Source organism: Micromys minutus, assembly GCF_963924665.1.
Source record: "Micromys minutus genome assembly, chromosome: 27".
NCBI classification, from domain to species: Eukaryota; Metazoa; Chordata; class Mammalia; order Rodentia; family Muridae; genus Micromys; species Micromys minutus.
The window spans coordinates 37,601,307-37,616,944 of record NC_137962.1 but is presented as its reverse complement, the minus strand read 5'-3'; the positions used below and the strand labels follow the sequence as shown (position 1 = coordinate 37,616,944).

General features: G+C 43.3%; 1 protein-coding gene across 3 annotated transcripts in view; it reads left to right on the top strand.

Moving 5' to 3' along the window:
- The window catches only part of TNRC6B (trinucleotide repeat containing adaptor 6B), a 205,105-nt gene that overhangs the window by 133,178 nt on the left and 56,289 nt on the right, over nucleotides 1-15,638 (top strand). For all 3 annotated transcript variants that reach the window (XM_080939805.1, XM_080939806.1, XM_080939804.1), the window contains one exon: nucleotides 6,535-6,622. In XM_080939805.1, the coding sequence (XP_080795931.1) occupies nucleotides 6,535-6,622 (88 nt within the window). The remainder of the gene's footprint in view (nucleotides 1-6,534; nucleotides 6,623-15,638) is intronic.

The following is a 15,638-nucleotide window of genomic DNA, read 5'->3' as shown; positions in this document are numbered from 1 at the left end:
TCTGGGCCACAGCTCAGGCACTATTGGGTGTTTTTATTCAAGTACTGTGTGTGTGTGTGTGTGTGTGTGTGTGTGTGTGTGTGTGTGTGTGTGTTGCACACACAGCTGTACATGAGTATGCTAGTGTGCTAGTATCTAGAAGCCAGAAGTGAGCCTCAAGAATCATTTCTTAGGAGCCATCCAGTTTGGTTTTAGGAAAGAAACCTTGAGCTTTCCAATTAGGCTAGGCTACCTCCAGCCAGCCCAGAAGCACACCTGTGAATTCCAAGTGTGAGTCAGCACACTCAGGCCCTCACACTTGCCCAGAAAGCACTCTGATGACTTAGCTATTACCCTGGCCCATCAAGCATCGCCTTTGTGTTTGTTTCGGTTTTATTTTTTCTTTGTTCATTTTTTGAGACAGGGTCTCTTAGTATAGTTCTGGCTGTCCTGGAACTTGATCTGTAGACCAGGCTGGCCGAGCTCACAGAGATCTGCCTGCCTCTGTTTCTCAAGTGCTGGGATTCAAGGTATGAGCCATTACGACCCAGCCTTGTTTGTATTTTTTAAATCAATAATACATTTTATTTTGTGTGTTTGTGTGCACAGATGTGGAGGTTAGAGAACAGTTTGCAGGTGTGGGGTCTGTACTTTGACCACATGTACCAAGGGATCAAGCTCAGCTTGTCACATTTGGCAGTTTTGTGCCTTTAACATACTGAGACATTTTACAACTGCCTTTCTTAAAAGTTTCACCCATAACTGCAAAAACCAGCCTTTTCCTCCCAGCTCTATCTAGGCTCCCAGGATAATGACTCTGAAACTCAAATATATTTACAAATGCCTAAGCCATACATAGGCTTTGCCTACTCCCTGGTATCATAATTTAATATTCCATTTATTCTACTCTTAAATTCAGCCATGTGTGCTTACCTCTGCTTAGCTCCCATGCTCCTGCCCTTTTCTGTGTTCCCAGCAAAGTCTTGCTTCCTACCAGAACTTCCACCTTCTATTTTCTGCCTCAGCTACTGGTCAGTTGACTGTTTGACAGGTGAAACTTAGAAACAGACAGTAAGAGATTTCATCTCCAGGAAGGAGTGCTGGGCTTCCCTTTAGGGGCTTTTGTAGTTTGGGCTGCAATGGCAGGAGTCTGAGCTTAGCATTCATTTGCCCTTGGAGTTCATCCTCGTTGTGACAGAAAGGGCCAGTGGGAGTATTTCACTTTTTATCACTCTAGGTTTAGTCTAGATTGTAATGCCCTTGATGTGTCTTGTGTCTTCTGTTTACCTCTGTATATGTTTGGGGAAACATATACTTCAGTTCTTCTAGTACTAACAAATGAAATCAGAAATGACAAAGGTTTGCCCCCTACAGAGGCAAGTTGCTGGTTCCCGGTCTTAAACCCAGCTCCCAGACAATGCCCCTTCTTTCATGCCCAAACCCACATGAAAGATGTACACAGAACATTGGCGTGAACAGATGATGTGTGCTGGGCTGGCAGCCCCAGTTTTAGCCCGGAGTCCCTGGGGGGCTATGAAGGATTTAAGGGGCCCTCAATTCCATACACATTTGCAAACTGGATCCAACGGGAGATATTACCTGGCAAGTAGTAGGAACTCTTACTTACCTATGTGCTGAGTTGATACAGTAGCAGTTTGGAAAGGGAAAGGTAAGTACAAGAAAAACAAATCCACCTGTCCTTCATATTTAGAAACTGTCGATGGTTAAGTGGGACCTATTTTCTCACCTGGCATTCATATTTGCTTTTGTTTGTTTGGCTGTGTGTGTGTGTGTATTAAAGTTTTTATTTTTTATGTACATTGGTGTTTTACTTGCATTTATGTCTGTGGAAGTGTCAGATCCCTTGAACTGAAGTTGTGAGCTTCCATAGGGGTGCTAAGAATTGAACCCTCTTCTTCTGGAAGAGCAGACAGTGCTCTTGACTGCTAAGCCATCTCTCCAACCCTATGGTTTGGTTAAAGGTTTAAAGTGTAAATTTTAATGAATGCATTTGTATGTGCACTTTTCAAGCTTACCTGTATGATAGAATACTTGGGAATGGAGGAGGCAGGGAGTAAATAATCCCTAGTGGCTGCTGTCTCACTGAGCTGGAATACTGCCTGGGTGATAGCTTGTGTGTGTTGTTTGGGGAAACAGTCTCAAATTAGAGTTCAGATCTGTATGGTTTACCCAGTTGTTAGAGAATAAGCCGGCGACCTGGCACCCAGACTCGTGTGCAGCTCTTTTGTTTTCTGGCAAACAGTACATTCTCCTGTATTCCTGCAGTATAACCACCAGAAAGAAGTAAAGATCTAGTCCTGCACAGTGGCTCATACCTGTAATTGCTATTCTCTGGAGGCTTAGGCAGGAGAATTGCCTTGAGAATTTGAGGCAGGTCTATATATTGTGCATCCGGGAAGCCTTGGCTGCTTCAGTGAGCCACTGCCTCAAAGTAAACCAAAACAAAATGGAAAGTAAATGTTGGAGCTTTTGGCAGAAGGACTACCTGGTTGATAACCGTTGGTCCTATCTCCATAGTTTCCCTCTAGTCACAGTAGATTTTCAAACTTTCCTTGACTTTTATGCCTTGAAACCTGTGAAGCTTTCAAGCCATTTGTTTTGTAGTTTTCCTCTTAGTTTTCAAGGTGCAGTAGTCTGACAGCTCCCCAACACATTGCTATGATGTTAAATTAGAATACTTGGTCCAGGTTGTATCTGCCAGCCTCCTATACTCTTCTCTCTTTTAAAATTGAAAAGCATTTTGTAGGTAGGCGTTTTTAAGCTCTTTGAATTCTCCATTCCCCTCTCATAATTTATACATTTCTTAAAATCTTTTGTCCTTTGTGTTTAACTAATTTATATGATGGTTTATAACCTCTACTAGCATTACCATGATCTTATATTGTCCTAGATAGTTGGATTCCCTTCAGACTATCCTTTTTAAGGGCTTCCTGCTTTATGGCAAGCAGTCTGTTTTCAAATTAAACTTTCCTAGCCCTAGCCCCTGAATAAGCATTTTGGTTCCCCACCCTCAAATAACTCTGGTTCTTTTAGTAAAGAATAGTATTTAAAAGCTGCAGGTCTTTGGCTCATTACTATTTGAGAATTCCTTGTTTTGTAGATTCAAAGTTACAGATATGGAGTGGGCAGGAATAAGTAGCTAGATCATCAAATAGTTATGTGTATATGTTTGTATTTTATTTAAAACAATGAGTACTTCTTGGTACCCAACTCCCCATGTTTGTTTGTTTCCCCTTTCCATTTTTGTTTTGTTTCTAGAAGCTTGAGAAACCTGGCTGCTGTTGTCCTACTACACCCTTCTGTATGCAAGCGCTTCCCATTACCACTAGAGTGGATGTCCTCTTGCCTCTGCTTGGGTTCGGAGTCAGTACAGGGGATGTTTTAGAACTCCCCAAGTGATGTTTCTGTTTCACCTAGCTAAGAGATGTGAGTTCCATACTGTTTGGTTCAAGCAAGTCCGTGGTAGGCAAGGTAAATTGAAATTTCCCTAAGAGATCGAAGAGTAAGAGAAGACTTAAATTGACTGTACCAAGATGCTATTGAAAAGGAAAGGAAAGGGGAAAAAATTAGGAAGAAAGCAAAACTTGTCTCCTAGAAAGCTTTGAAAAATATTTGCTTTGGAAATAAATGTCCTTCTAGAAAGCATGAATTTCATTCTCTTTCCCTGAATTAACTGTTCATAGGAAAATAATTTGAAAAAGATTAGTTGTTTTCTGATAATGTATCTCATTTAAAACAAACTTTTTTAAAATGGGACATTTAATTTTGGAAATTTTAGACTTAGGAGAAAAATAACAACCTGTTTTTATCAGAGTACCAAATATTTAAGCAGGAGATGTTCAGACTTGGCTGCTCCTTTTCTGTAACCAGTTTCACGGTAAAATGTGGGAGTTGAGTGGTGATAACAAGGACCTGCTTTTGCTTGAGAAGAGAAAGCACAGCGCCCAAAGCCATGTGTAATGGGGACTGTGGCCAGCCCTTTAGGTGGCCAGCACTTGTCTGCCCCACTTTTTTATATAAAAATTATTATAATTTTATGTGTATAGATGTCTTGCCTACATCTATGTCTGTGCATTGTATGAGCACCAGGCACTCACAAAGGCAAGAAAAGGACATTGGTTGAGCTGCCCATGTGAGTGCCAGGAATCGAACCTCAGGACTTCTGCACTAAGTGGCTAGCACTCTTTGGGGTTTTGTGTTTGTTTGTTTGTTTGTTTTGTTTAAAGATATATTTATTATTATATTTATATGAGTACACTGTAGCTGTCTTCAGACACACCAGAAGAGGGCATCAGATCTCATTACAGATGGTTGTGAGCCACCATGTGGTTGCTGGGAATTGAACCCAGGATCCCTGGAAGAGCAGTCAGTGCTCTTAACCTCTGAGCCATCTCCCTGGCCACCATCTAGCACTCTTAACCCCTAATCCCTCTCTCCAGCCCTGGCCATAGTGTTCTGTTGCAAACTCTCTAGCTAGTGCACACTATGCTTGTCAGGGAATGCATTGCTGGACCTACTGGAGTTGGAGACAAGCTTGCTGTTGGATGTGTTTTCATATGGAAGCTAGAATTGGGGCTTGATTTTCCACATAAAACTTTTGTATATTTATGCCCAGGGGTGGAGGAGAAAATCTGATTTTTGTGTCTATAAATTCAGTCGCAGCGTAACAGGAAAATAAGTTTTAAAAAATGCAGCTTGGGTTGAGTTTGTTGGGGTTTTGTTTTTTGTCTAGTCCGAGGTTGGTTTGATTTTTGGTTGTTGGGGTTTTGTTTTTGTTGTTGTTTGTTTGTTTTTTATAGAGTTTCACTACGTAGCCAATGATAGCTTATTACTCAATAATCCTCCTCATTCCACTTCCCCAAAGGCACCCTACATGCTGAGATTGCCTGCTAACACTTCTGGAATAGAGAATTCTTGTTTTTGAAAGCAAAGCATTGATTGCCTATTCATGAGTATACAGTTTAGCTCTTCCCTTGTTTCTTTTGTGTAGTCTGAGTGTATCTGACTAGACTTGCCTTCTTCCCTACAGTTGTGTCCCTCTGGAACCGTTTTTGTGAGTTTTGCCATTTGCAGACCTGTTATGCTCTTTAGGTGTTTCTTTAGTCTCTTGGACAAATTTAGATGATGTCTGTGAAGTGCTAAGTTAATGTGTCATGCCTAAAATCCTAATTGCCATAGGCTGTGTCTGTTCCCTGCTGTGGGGAACTAGGAACCAGATTCCTAGTGGGGGACTACTCTCCCCACTAGGGTTCAATAAGCTATCTGGGGCTTATTTACTAGTGGGAACCCTCTATTTGAGGTTATGCTCTTGGTATGCTTGCCTTGTTTCATGGTAGATACATAGAATGAACTTTGAATTTGTAATATAATTTGTGTATCTTAAGATTTAGCACAATTGCTCAACTGAAGGTCTGTTAGTGTGTATTGTTATTAATGCTAATTTGTAGAGTAGATCAACTGACCGAATTTGTATTTGTAAGAGAAAAGTGCAATTGTAAACCCACCCAACAGATATCTACGACTCTTAGTACTACCTTCCTTAAAAACACCTGTGTTGGGGCTGGGGCGTAAAGTGCTTGCTGTGCAAGCATGAGGAGCTGAGCTAGATCCCAGCTCTTCCGGGAGTGGGGGTGGGGTGTGGGGGATGGGGGGTGGTTGTTAAGTCCAGGCTGTGGTCCACAACTGTAATTCCAGCTCTAGGGCATAGGGTTAGGGATGAGAGACAGGTAGATGCCAGCCACCCAGTCTACTAGAAACAGAGAGCTCTAGGTTCAGCCTGAAATACAACAACCAGGTGGCAGAATGGCTCAGTGGTCAAGGGCACTTGTTAACTCTTCAGAAGACCCAAGTAAATTCCTGGCACTCACAAAGTGGCTCATAGGCACCTATAATTCCAGTTCTAGAGATTCAGTGCCCTCTTCTGGCCTCTTCAGGTACCAGGTACACATATAGTACAAACAAAACACCCATACCCCCAAATAAAGTGAAATTTAACAAAAGAAAAAGGTATAGTGCTGGAGGAAGAAACCCAAGGTCTACCTTTGACTACACACATGTTCGTGCACACACACACACATAGTAAATATGTGCAGTATGTGGTGTTAGTAAGTTTATGTGAAAAATATAGAACCGAAATTTACATGTTCACCATTCCAAAGAGATCACAGGCAGACACCTAAATTCTGATAAAAATATCTATGCCATAACTGAATTAACATATCTGTATGTTTTGTTTTAAATATTACTAGAAGTCAACTATATATTACAATTCAAGACAAACCTATTACTAAGTAAAAGTGCACTAATCCTGTGAGAGTGTCCAGGTATAATAGAAACGCTTTCAGGCATCTTTGAAACCAAGCCTGTGTATTCACTTTTTTATATGGACGGTAAACCCCGAAGGGGGAGCACCTAAGGGTCCTGGGTTTTATGTGTCGTTTTGGTGTAAGTAAGGTATTAATACTGTGATCTTCTGCAGCAGTGGGCTGTGAATATGCATGTGTAACCTTTCTGGTGTGTCACTTCTTTTTACAGAGAGAAGGAGCAAGAAAGGGAAGAACAGTTAATGGAAGACAAGAAAAGGAAGAAAGAAGATAAAAAGAAAAAAGAAGCCACCCAGAAGGTGAGTTGAGTGTTGGGTCTGTCTTTATTTTTGCCATCCATCCTTAAGTGACTACACACCTGAGGCATTCATTAGTTCATTTGAAAGTAAAAATATTTGAAATTTACACATATTACGATACAGGGGATGATAATGTTGCGGCTTATTGTATGAAGACATTAGTAAACAATATTAAGAGAGTCTCAATTCATGGCATTTTGCTATCTGAACCATAATTTAGTATCATCTTCTCTCCAAGTTTATAGACAACTTTTTAAAACTTGTTTAAGTATGCCCTATTGGCTTTTTGGCCTGCCCATGGCACTGTAGTTTAGGAAATTTTGTTTTTTAATAATCCCATCAATAAACTGCCCTCAGACAGATTCTGGTAGGCCAGACATGGGGGCATGCGTCTGTAATCGTTTCACTAGGGAGGCAGGAAGAGGCTCGGTTTGAGGTTATTCTGGGCTACATAGCTAGTTCCAGACCAGCTTGAACTGCATAGTGTGTCCCTGTCTCAAAAATGATGAAACAAATGGTATCTTTAGTGCCTTGGGATAGAGCATCGCATAGCTTGAGTAATGTGCTTGGAGGGAAAAGGAGATGCTAAATGAAAAGGCAGAGTTGACAGCTGTCAGATCCTGGTCAAAATGTTTGTTTGATGGAGCTGTTGGAAGCAGAGAATAGTTAAAATGCCCCGATAGACAGCTTAGCCTGCTTCAGAGCATTGCCCCATTCCAGCATGCAGGCTTGGTCCTGACCGGCCAGGCTTCCTTTTCCCTGCTCCATTGTTCCATTAGTAATGTGTAACATGCTCTGGCTCTTCAGGGTCACTGTGTAGCTTTTTCTAGAGACATGATTTGCTGGCCAGGTCTAGTGTGGAGATGGGAGGTAGAGGCAGAATGGCTAGAAGTTCAAATGTTCCACGGCTACATAGTGAGTGAGTTCTATGCCAAGTGAGCTACATAAAACTTTTCTCACAAAAGATGAAGGGTGGGCCTATTGTCTTTCACTTTGGATACATAGCCACCTTCCCTGTCAGGCTCAGAGAAGTGCAGGTGCACTAGCGTTGGCTTGATCATATCGGCCTGTGGCCTTTGAGCTTCTGCCCTATGCCTTGATGACCACTACCACCCCCAAAGTCTCAAGTGAACTTAGAGCATTTTCCCTTCAGCCACTCACATCTCATCTACTAAATTGGTCCACAGACTTTACCATCTGTGGGAATGAAGCTCATAGGGACCCTTGGAGTCTGGAGCAGGGCTTGTTGACTCAATGACAAGCAGAGATGGATTGTTTTAGTCAGAATAGATCATGTCTTGGGTCTTGACATAGACATGTGCTTCTTGCATTAAAATATTAATGTCACTGGGGAAGCAGAGAAAGTAGATCTCTCTGAATTTGAGGACTTCAAAATGAGTTCCAGGACAGCCAGGGCTACACAGAGAAATTCTGTCTTCTTCAAAAAATATATGTGTGTGTGTGTGTGTGTGTGTTTTAATATATTTTAAATATTTATATTAATATATTCTATATCTTAAATATTTCTATATAGTATATTTTATATATTATGTCTTGTGTTTATAAATCAAATATACCGTGGACTTTTATTATGTATTCTACAAATAGGACATTTATTTGAAATAAAAGAGAATGTGACGCATTTGAGAGAAAATTGGGAGTATTTATATATAGCACAGTTGGGTGCTGTGTGTGCATCTGCATTGAAGACTGAGTAAGAAGTAATAACATAACAAACTTGAAAATTTCAAGGGATTAATTATGACTAATATAAGAATTCAGACATCTTGGTTGGGCATGATGATGCCTGCCTATAACCTAGTTCTTGGCAAGAAGATTGGAAATTCAAAGTAAGCCAGGGCTGCTGAAAGGAAGGAAGAGGAAGGATCGGCTAACAAAGTCTAGGCTGACGCAAGCTGGCACTTGTCTTTGACAACATTTTGTTGTACTAAGCCACTGTATAATTTTAGAATTAAATTTCAATTTAGCAATTTTAAGTAAAGAGCAAAAAGCTTACCCTGTGATTGTCTTAGTGGTCCTAGTATTATTGTAAAGGCAGCTAGAAGGCATAAAATGTGCTCTAGTGGAAACGATTGTAGAGAATGTACCAGAAGCGCCGTGTTCTGTGGCCATTAGACAGCTTCCATGGCTTGCTTGCTTTCCTTGTTGTTTAACCACCTCTTTGTGTCTGTCTTCCTCCTTGAACTGGATATAAATTTCTTGAAGTCCTGTTTATATTTATGTCAACAGCATCCATGTGTCTGTGTGTCTGGTACCCAGCAGTTGCTCAGAATGTTTGTTTAGTAAGTGAATGATCATGAATGAGTGGTGGAGGGCTGAGTGTGGAACTTGGTAGAAGAGTGTTCTGGGTTCAGTCCTCAGCACTGGATGTAGAAAAAGAATAAATGATGCCAGTGTAACTTTATTCAAACATTGACTTTCATTTAGGGCTAAAATTAAATTTCTTCCACACAGAAATTAAACATGAGCCCCTTTCCACTGTGTTCAATGGCAGTTTGCTCTTTCCAGAACCATCCCTGAGTAAACCATGTTAAATTCCCATTCACCAGAGAGGTGTAAAGAAGGACTCCATTCATTCATTAGGCTGACACTGCAAAAGGAGCATTGTGTAATGCTGGCAGGACATAGGCTCTCACTGTCCAGCTTTTCACCATCTGAGAGTTGGCTGTTGTAACAGTGCCCACATTATAAGACATATTCGACATGATTTAGATTTGTTGCTTACAAATGGGGAAAGCATTGACTCTATACGACTAATCTTCAAAATGGCATTCCAGGAAACAGTTACAATGGAATAAAACCTAATTTGCCTTTGGGAATTGGTACGTGGATCAAACCCATTCATGCTTGGATAATTGGGGATTATAGAAAAATGTTCAAGGGCGTTTCACTAGAATTGAGCTCTGTAGCAGTTAGTAGTGGGGAGCAGGTTCATTTTAAGACATTTCCACAGATTGCAGTGTAGTACGGTCAGCCTGTCCTTTAATGCAGAAATGTAAGAAGCACTCTAGGGAATCCTAAGAATAGAAGGTTTAGGTTAGATTCAGAGTCTAAGTGTGCTAAAATCTGTTTTGAGTGCTGGCCATCTACAGGATAACCTTCCAAAGATGACCATATTTTCATGAATAGCAGTAGTCCAGAATGATTACTAGCCACATAGGTCTTTTAAAGAAGTTCATGGCATTCATTTTTAAATAATTTAACTTTGTATTTAATTACATTTTGGGTAATATATTGAAAGTATATAAAACTATGTCTAATACTTTTATGAGTTTGTCTCTCACCATATTTTTGTTTAATATACTTATATTGCTTTTGAGAATTTCATATATAACATGCAGTACCTACTTTGACTATATTTACTCCTCTCATTCCTCTCTCAGTTTCTCCCAGATCTACCCTACAACCTCCCAGGATCTTTTTTTTTTTCTTTTTTTTTTTTTTTTTTAGTACGGAATAGAGTTTATTCAGGTCATGGGAGAGTTAAGAGGGTGGTAGAGGCAGAGAGAGAGAAGTAGAGGAGTAGAGGCCGGCCATGAGCACGTGGGAGAGAGGGGGGAAGGGAAATGGGAGAGCAAGGCTGCAAGAGCACAAGCGCAGGAGAGGCCAAGAGAGAGAGGAGGGGTCAAGCAGCCCTTTTATAGTGTCAGGTCACTGGGGTGGAGCATACCTGGCCACTGCTGGGTAATTGAGGGGTGGGGCATACCTGGTTGTTGCTAAGCAACTGAGGGGTGGGGTTTACAGAATCCCAACATTCCCCCATTTTTGTTTAATTAAAAAAGAAAAATTAGAGGCGATGGTGGACCAGGAATTGGGTCGTTGTGATCTCTTAACTGCTTCATGCTTGTTTGGGGCGATGTTTTTAGAGAGTCCAGAAAAGTGGGGGTAGGGATGTTTGTCCAGTCTTAAGAGTTGGCTGTTTCCTTGTTGTCCAGGGTCTGTGGAACCATCTGAGGATAGGTCAGAAGTAACAGGTCCAGTTGAAGCATCTGTGTCTGTGAGAGAAGGCTGAAGTATCTGTAGGTTGCTTCTCTGGAGCTGTTCTAGATGTAATAAGCACCTGGACTTGACAAGATGCTGGAACAAACATATGTATACATTATAGGTAGAGATTAAGTACATTTGGTTTGGAAGAAAGATTTTTCAGGAGCAGTCCTAATGCTGCCATTCCTCCCCTTTTCTCATTATAAAAGGAGAAAAAACAGGAGGGGGAGGCTGATGGTGAAAGGGGAATAGGGGCGTCGAGTCTCATTGGCTACTTCCTGCTGTCTTGGGGCGTCGTAAGGGGTGCAGCTGGCTTTCACCATCGGGATCCACCTGGCAGATGTTCACATCAGGCTCCTCTATGGACAGTGGCTGGTAATCCTGTAACAGGAACTAATTAATAGTTTGATTAGAAATTTTTTGTCGTTGAAGTAGACAGAAGATTGATAAGGTTCGGAGCAAATTACTATAAAGTGTCCCGGATATTTTAAAACAACTTGCCATGCCATGAAGAAGAGGGATAGGGGAAAGGTGTGGAGTCATGGCAAAGTCAGAGTCAGGGCAGCTGAATGTTGATAGTACTTACAGGGGGGACTCTGGCTGGTTTTTTACAGTAGAGGTTACCAACAACTTCTGTCTCCCACCTGGGATCTCATGGATCTTGTATGTGATAAAAGAGCTGCAGGCATTTCGAGAATCACCTTAAAAGGGTCCTGGTAGGGTCTAGTAATTGGATTACAACAGAAGAGTGTTTATAACAGACTCGGGGGTCTACCTGAGAAGCTGGTAAAGGAAACATGTTTGTGTTAGTAGGTTGACTGGATAGAAGAAGCAGAGGGGTTGCTAGCGAGCTTGGGTTCAGGCAAATGGGGGGGAGCAAAAGAAATAGAGGCTTTCAACTTAGCTAGATCTCTTCTCTAATAAAGGGACAAGACATGTTGGCACTAAACTACCAAAAGGAATGACTGAGAGGTACACCCCTAAAAATGTAAGTGAGTGCTGGAATCTGGTGAGGAAGGTAAGGTGTCTTCTTACCCAACAATAGGAAAATGAGAGGGAGAAGTAGGTCCCCAAAACTCTGTCAGAACCGAGTAAGTGGCCCCAGTGTCCAAGGGGAAGGAGATGGGCTGCTCACATACCATGATAGCTCCCCGTGGCTCCCTGTTTGTGATGGCAGTGGTCAGGTCAAGGGAGCCTGGGCCTCTTCAGTTGTCCATAGCCAAGACTAGAAGGCTGGAGGGTTATTTGGGCATGATGTCCCTCTGTCTTGCGTGACACAGGGAAATCGACAGCCCAATGTTCTTCTGAATCATACTTAGGACATGGCTCCTTGGCTTGTGAGGGCTGGAGCGAGCTATCACCCAATGACCTATTGACCACATCTGTAGCAGGGGCCCGGTGGTGTAGCAGTGGCTGGGGCTGGTCGGGAAGCCTTTGCCAGCATATGGTATTTGTGAGCCTTTTTACCTTTCCCATGGTACACTTTAAAGGCCAGCACCAAGACCTGTGGAGTTAGGGGTCCCCTCTCAAGCTTTTAAGCTAGTCTCTTATGTTGGGGTAGTTCTGGGAAAAGAAATAGGTCATTAGAAGTTGTTTACCTTTTGGGTTTTTAGGGTCTAAGTTAGTGTCTATCTGTTTGATGGATCTCGTCTGCATGCATTTTTTCTGCTCCCAAACTCGCTGGCTTTCCTCAGGAAGTAAATTATTAGTGAGTCTCATAGTAAAGCATAGAACATCAGACTATAAGATTGCGGCACAGAAGAGGACAGAAAGGGAGGAAAGGGGCACCGGCAGTGGTGCTGGAGGCCGGGTGGTGTGTCCACGTCCACATGTGAGTCTGGCTGTGGAGGGGAGTTTTGAAAAGCTTAGAATAACATGAATAGAAGCTGAGGTAGAGGTTTGGATTTTGCGGCGATGGCTTGTTGGCTGGACCGAGAGCTGTGGTGTCATCTGCCTTTATTGCCTCATTGCTAAAAGGAGGTGGGTGGGATTACAAGAACACAGAGAAGGATTAGAGTGGAGATAGATAAATGCCTGTACACAGGGAACCTCTTTCCATTTACCAGATCTTTGGCAGTATGAGTGAAGGTCTCATAAAATTAATGAGTCTAGGGTGCCATTTTGAGTCATTATCTAGTGGATACTGAGTCCAAACATTGTTGTAGAGGTGTACCAATTTAGATGTCTTTAGCTGAGGTGTCAGTTTTAGAGATTTGGAATTTTCCAGGAGACATCCCAGTGGGAAGCCTGGTGACCCGTTTTGAGACATTGAGTTGTCTATTGGGAAGGTACAGGGAGGGGGCTACGGAGCCATCCAATCCAGCGTCCCAGTGGATGAAACTCGGTAGAAAAGTTTCGCCTATGCGCAGGGGTCTCGAGTCGTCACTCGGACTCCTGGTGGCTTCGCCAGATCCCGGATCTGGCAGAGAGTGCCCTTGCCAGGCCTGGACTTCAGCTGAGTGAACCGGCTGCTTAGAGCCCTGGGGGAAGGGATAAAGAGTGAAGGGCACTCCCGACGGGACCTTCTCAATGGTCAATGTCTGTCTCAAAACTGTGGCTATAGAGAAGTAACCCTCTTTGCCCGCAAAGGCTGGCCAGGCCTTTTTGGGAAATCGGGGATTCTCTCCGCCAACTGGAGTGACAATCCCTACCAATTTGCCGATGTTTGTGCGGGAATCTTAGCCATGATCTGGTATCAGGAAAAGTGAAACCATGTGGTGTGTGGCTGATCTATCTCAGCGGCCCACGTGGCGGGAGCTATTGGCACACGTGGCGGAGCAGTGGCCAGCAAGTGTCTAGAGCTTCAGTAATGGCGACAACTCACGTGCTGGAAGTCTGTGAGTCGGGCAGCTGTGGCACATGGCGGCGGCAGGGAGACGGTCACTGCAGCAGTGAGCTGAACGAGAAACAGTACGGGAACTCAAGGCAGTGGCGTCGGTTAAGAGGAATAGGCAACCGCAGCGCCAGCCATGCAGCCAAGGCTATGCCGAGCCCGATGGGGTGGGCCGGGGTGGTCGGCAAGGACTGGTCACAAGAAAATCTAGGTCCCTGCGCAGGTTTGGTTTAACTATCTCAGTAAAGCAAGAAAAATTTTAGATGTACATTTGAAACCCACATTTGAAATCTAGAGGAATCCTACACTTTTCGAATAGGTAGTGAGCTTTAGGCAGATGTACTTATCTGGGTGGAGTCTTATTTGGTCTATTGGAGGTAGATCTGATTGTAGCTTATGAGAGATAACAACATGAGTTAACAACATAAACATTTTTAAGATGAGCCTTTATGGAGCAGAAGGAGCAAGAATTGTATGTAGTGGAAAAGGAAGTTTAACAAGAGGAAACATGAAGCATTAATGGAACCAGAGCTTACTTAAGAAAGTAACCATATATCTGAGCTACTTGTTAGAAAATAGAAATCTGCTTTTTTTTTTTTTTTTTTTTTTAGTTGTTAAACTGCAGTTACCTTAGCTGTCAATGTAGTCAGAAATCTGGCTTAGAATAAATAAAACTTTAATCTAGCAAGCAGAATAAGATTGAAAGTAATAAAGGGAAACAAAACATGCACGAGACAGGCACTATTGCACACAGGTGAGAAAGTGCAGTTGGGGCACTGGAGGCACTCACATACAGGGAGGGGGTTTGGTGCTGTGGCAGCAGGGCGAGGCTAGGTGTTCCGGCCAGGGGGCGGGCCACCCCGCCCCTCGGTGGGCGGGGAGTACCTGTGCTGCCGCCATGGCAGGGGACCACGTGTGTGATCTGCTAGGCAGGAGGCTGCTTACTAGGAGGCCTGCTTTCACGGTTTCCCTAGGGACTGCCAGCAGGGCCAGGGTCCCTGCAGAAACCCAATCGCCACCCTTCTGCTCGCTGCCCGAGCGGCCGGAGCCTGGGGCACTAGGCCCACAGCACATCAGCCTGCTCTGAAGCTCCTGCGGGAGCAGTGTTGCTGGCTGCTGCCCCTTTCAGGAAGCCCACCTACTGGCAGGCTCTACTAGCTCCAGATTCCTGCCGCAGGCCCAAGCAACCAAGGCTGGTCCTTCCGCAGGACAGGATACCTGCTCACTGGGTCCCAGCGGACAAAGAGTCTGGGACAGAGAACAGGATGGAGAAAGCACATGTGGGATGGGAACAGCTAGGTCTAGCAAACAGTCTCAAGCAGAGGCTAGGAGCAGGGTCAGACCTTCACACAGAACAGATAGCTAGGGAGGGAGTGCAGTTTATTGGTTTCTGATCACTGTAAATTAAGCTAAAGCATCCCAGGAAATAGGGACAAAGGCGGCGAAAACAATCCCATGGCTGAGGGTAGGTATAGCTGCCATGGGGGCGCAAAACTCCACGGAGGTGGCCCATGGGTGAGAGTCAGCAATAACCTCCCAGGATCTTATCCTCCCCATTTTTTTATAGCCCCTGATTATAATTTGTGTTGCTCAAATCGTCAAGGGAGTGGAGCCATCTCCTATTATGCCCACTAAAGACCTAACATGGACCTCACCCTTAAAGAAAGCCACTCCGACTCTGAAGTGACAGCTGTTAGTAGGTCCTGGGCTCGGGGTGGGTCTCAAGGCGCCTCCCTCCTTCATGTTGGATTGCTAACTGGGTTGATTTTGTTCAGGTCTTTTCTAGCTGCTGTGACTTTGTGAGTACAGTGGTTCTGTCGGGTTCAGAGCTATCTTGGCCCTCATGACTTCTTAGCTATTACAGTCTCTCTGCCCCTCTTTCTCATGATCCCTGGGCATAGAGAGTGTTGAGTTCATTTTTAACGATTCTTACATAGTTAGGTAAACAGTGTAAATGTACTGTAGCAGACTGACAGTTTGAAAAGTGGGTCAGAATTTCAGTCTTAATGCTGTGATCTGTCCATAGCTAGGATTCTGGTTTACTTGCATTGAGATGTTTTTCTTCGTGATTTTGTTTTTATATTATAAGGACTATTTGAGTATCTCCATGTTGTTGCCCCACCCCCATAGAAATATCAGAAGCAATTTCTATCTAGCTTCAAAAGCTTTTCAGACCCC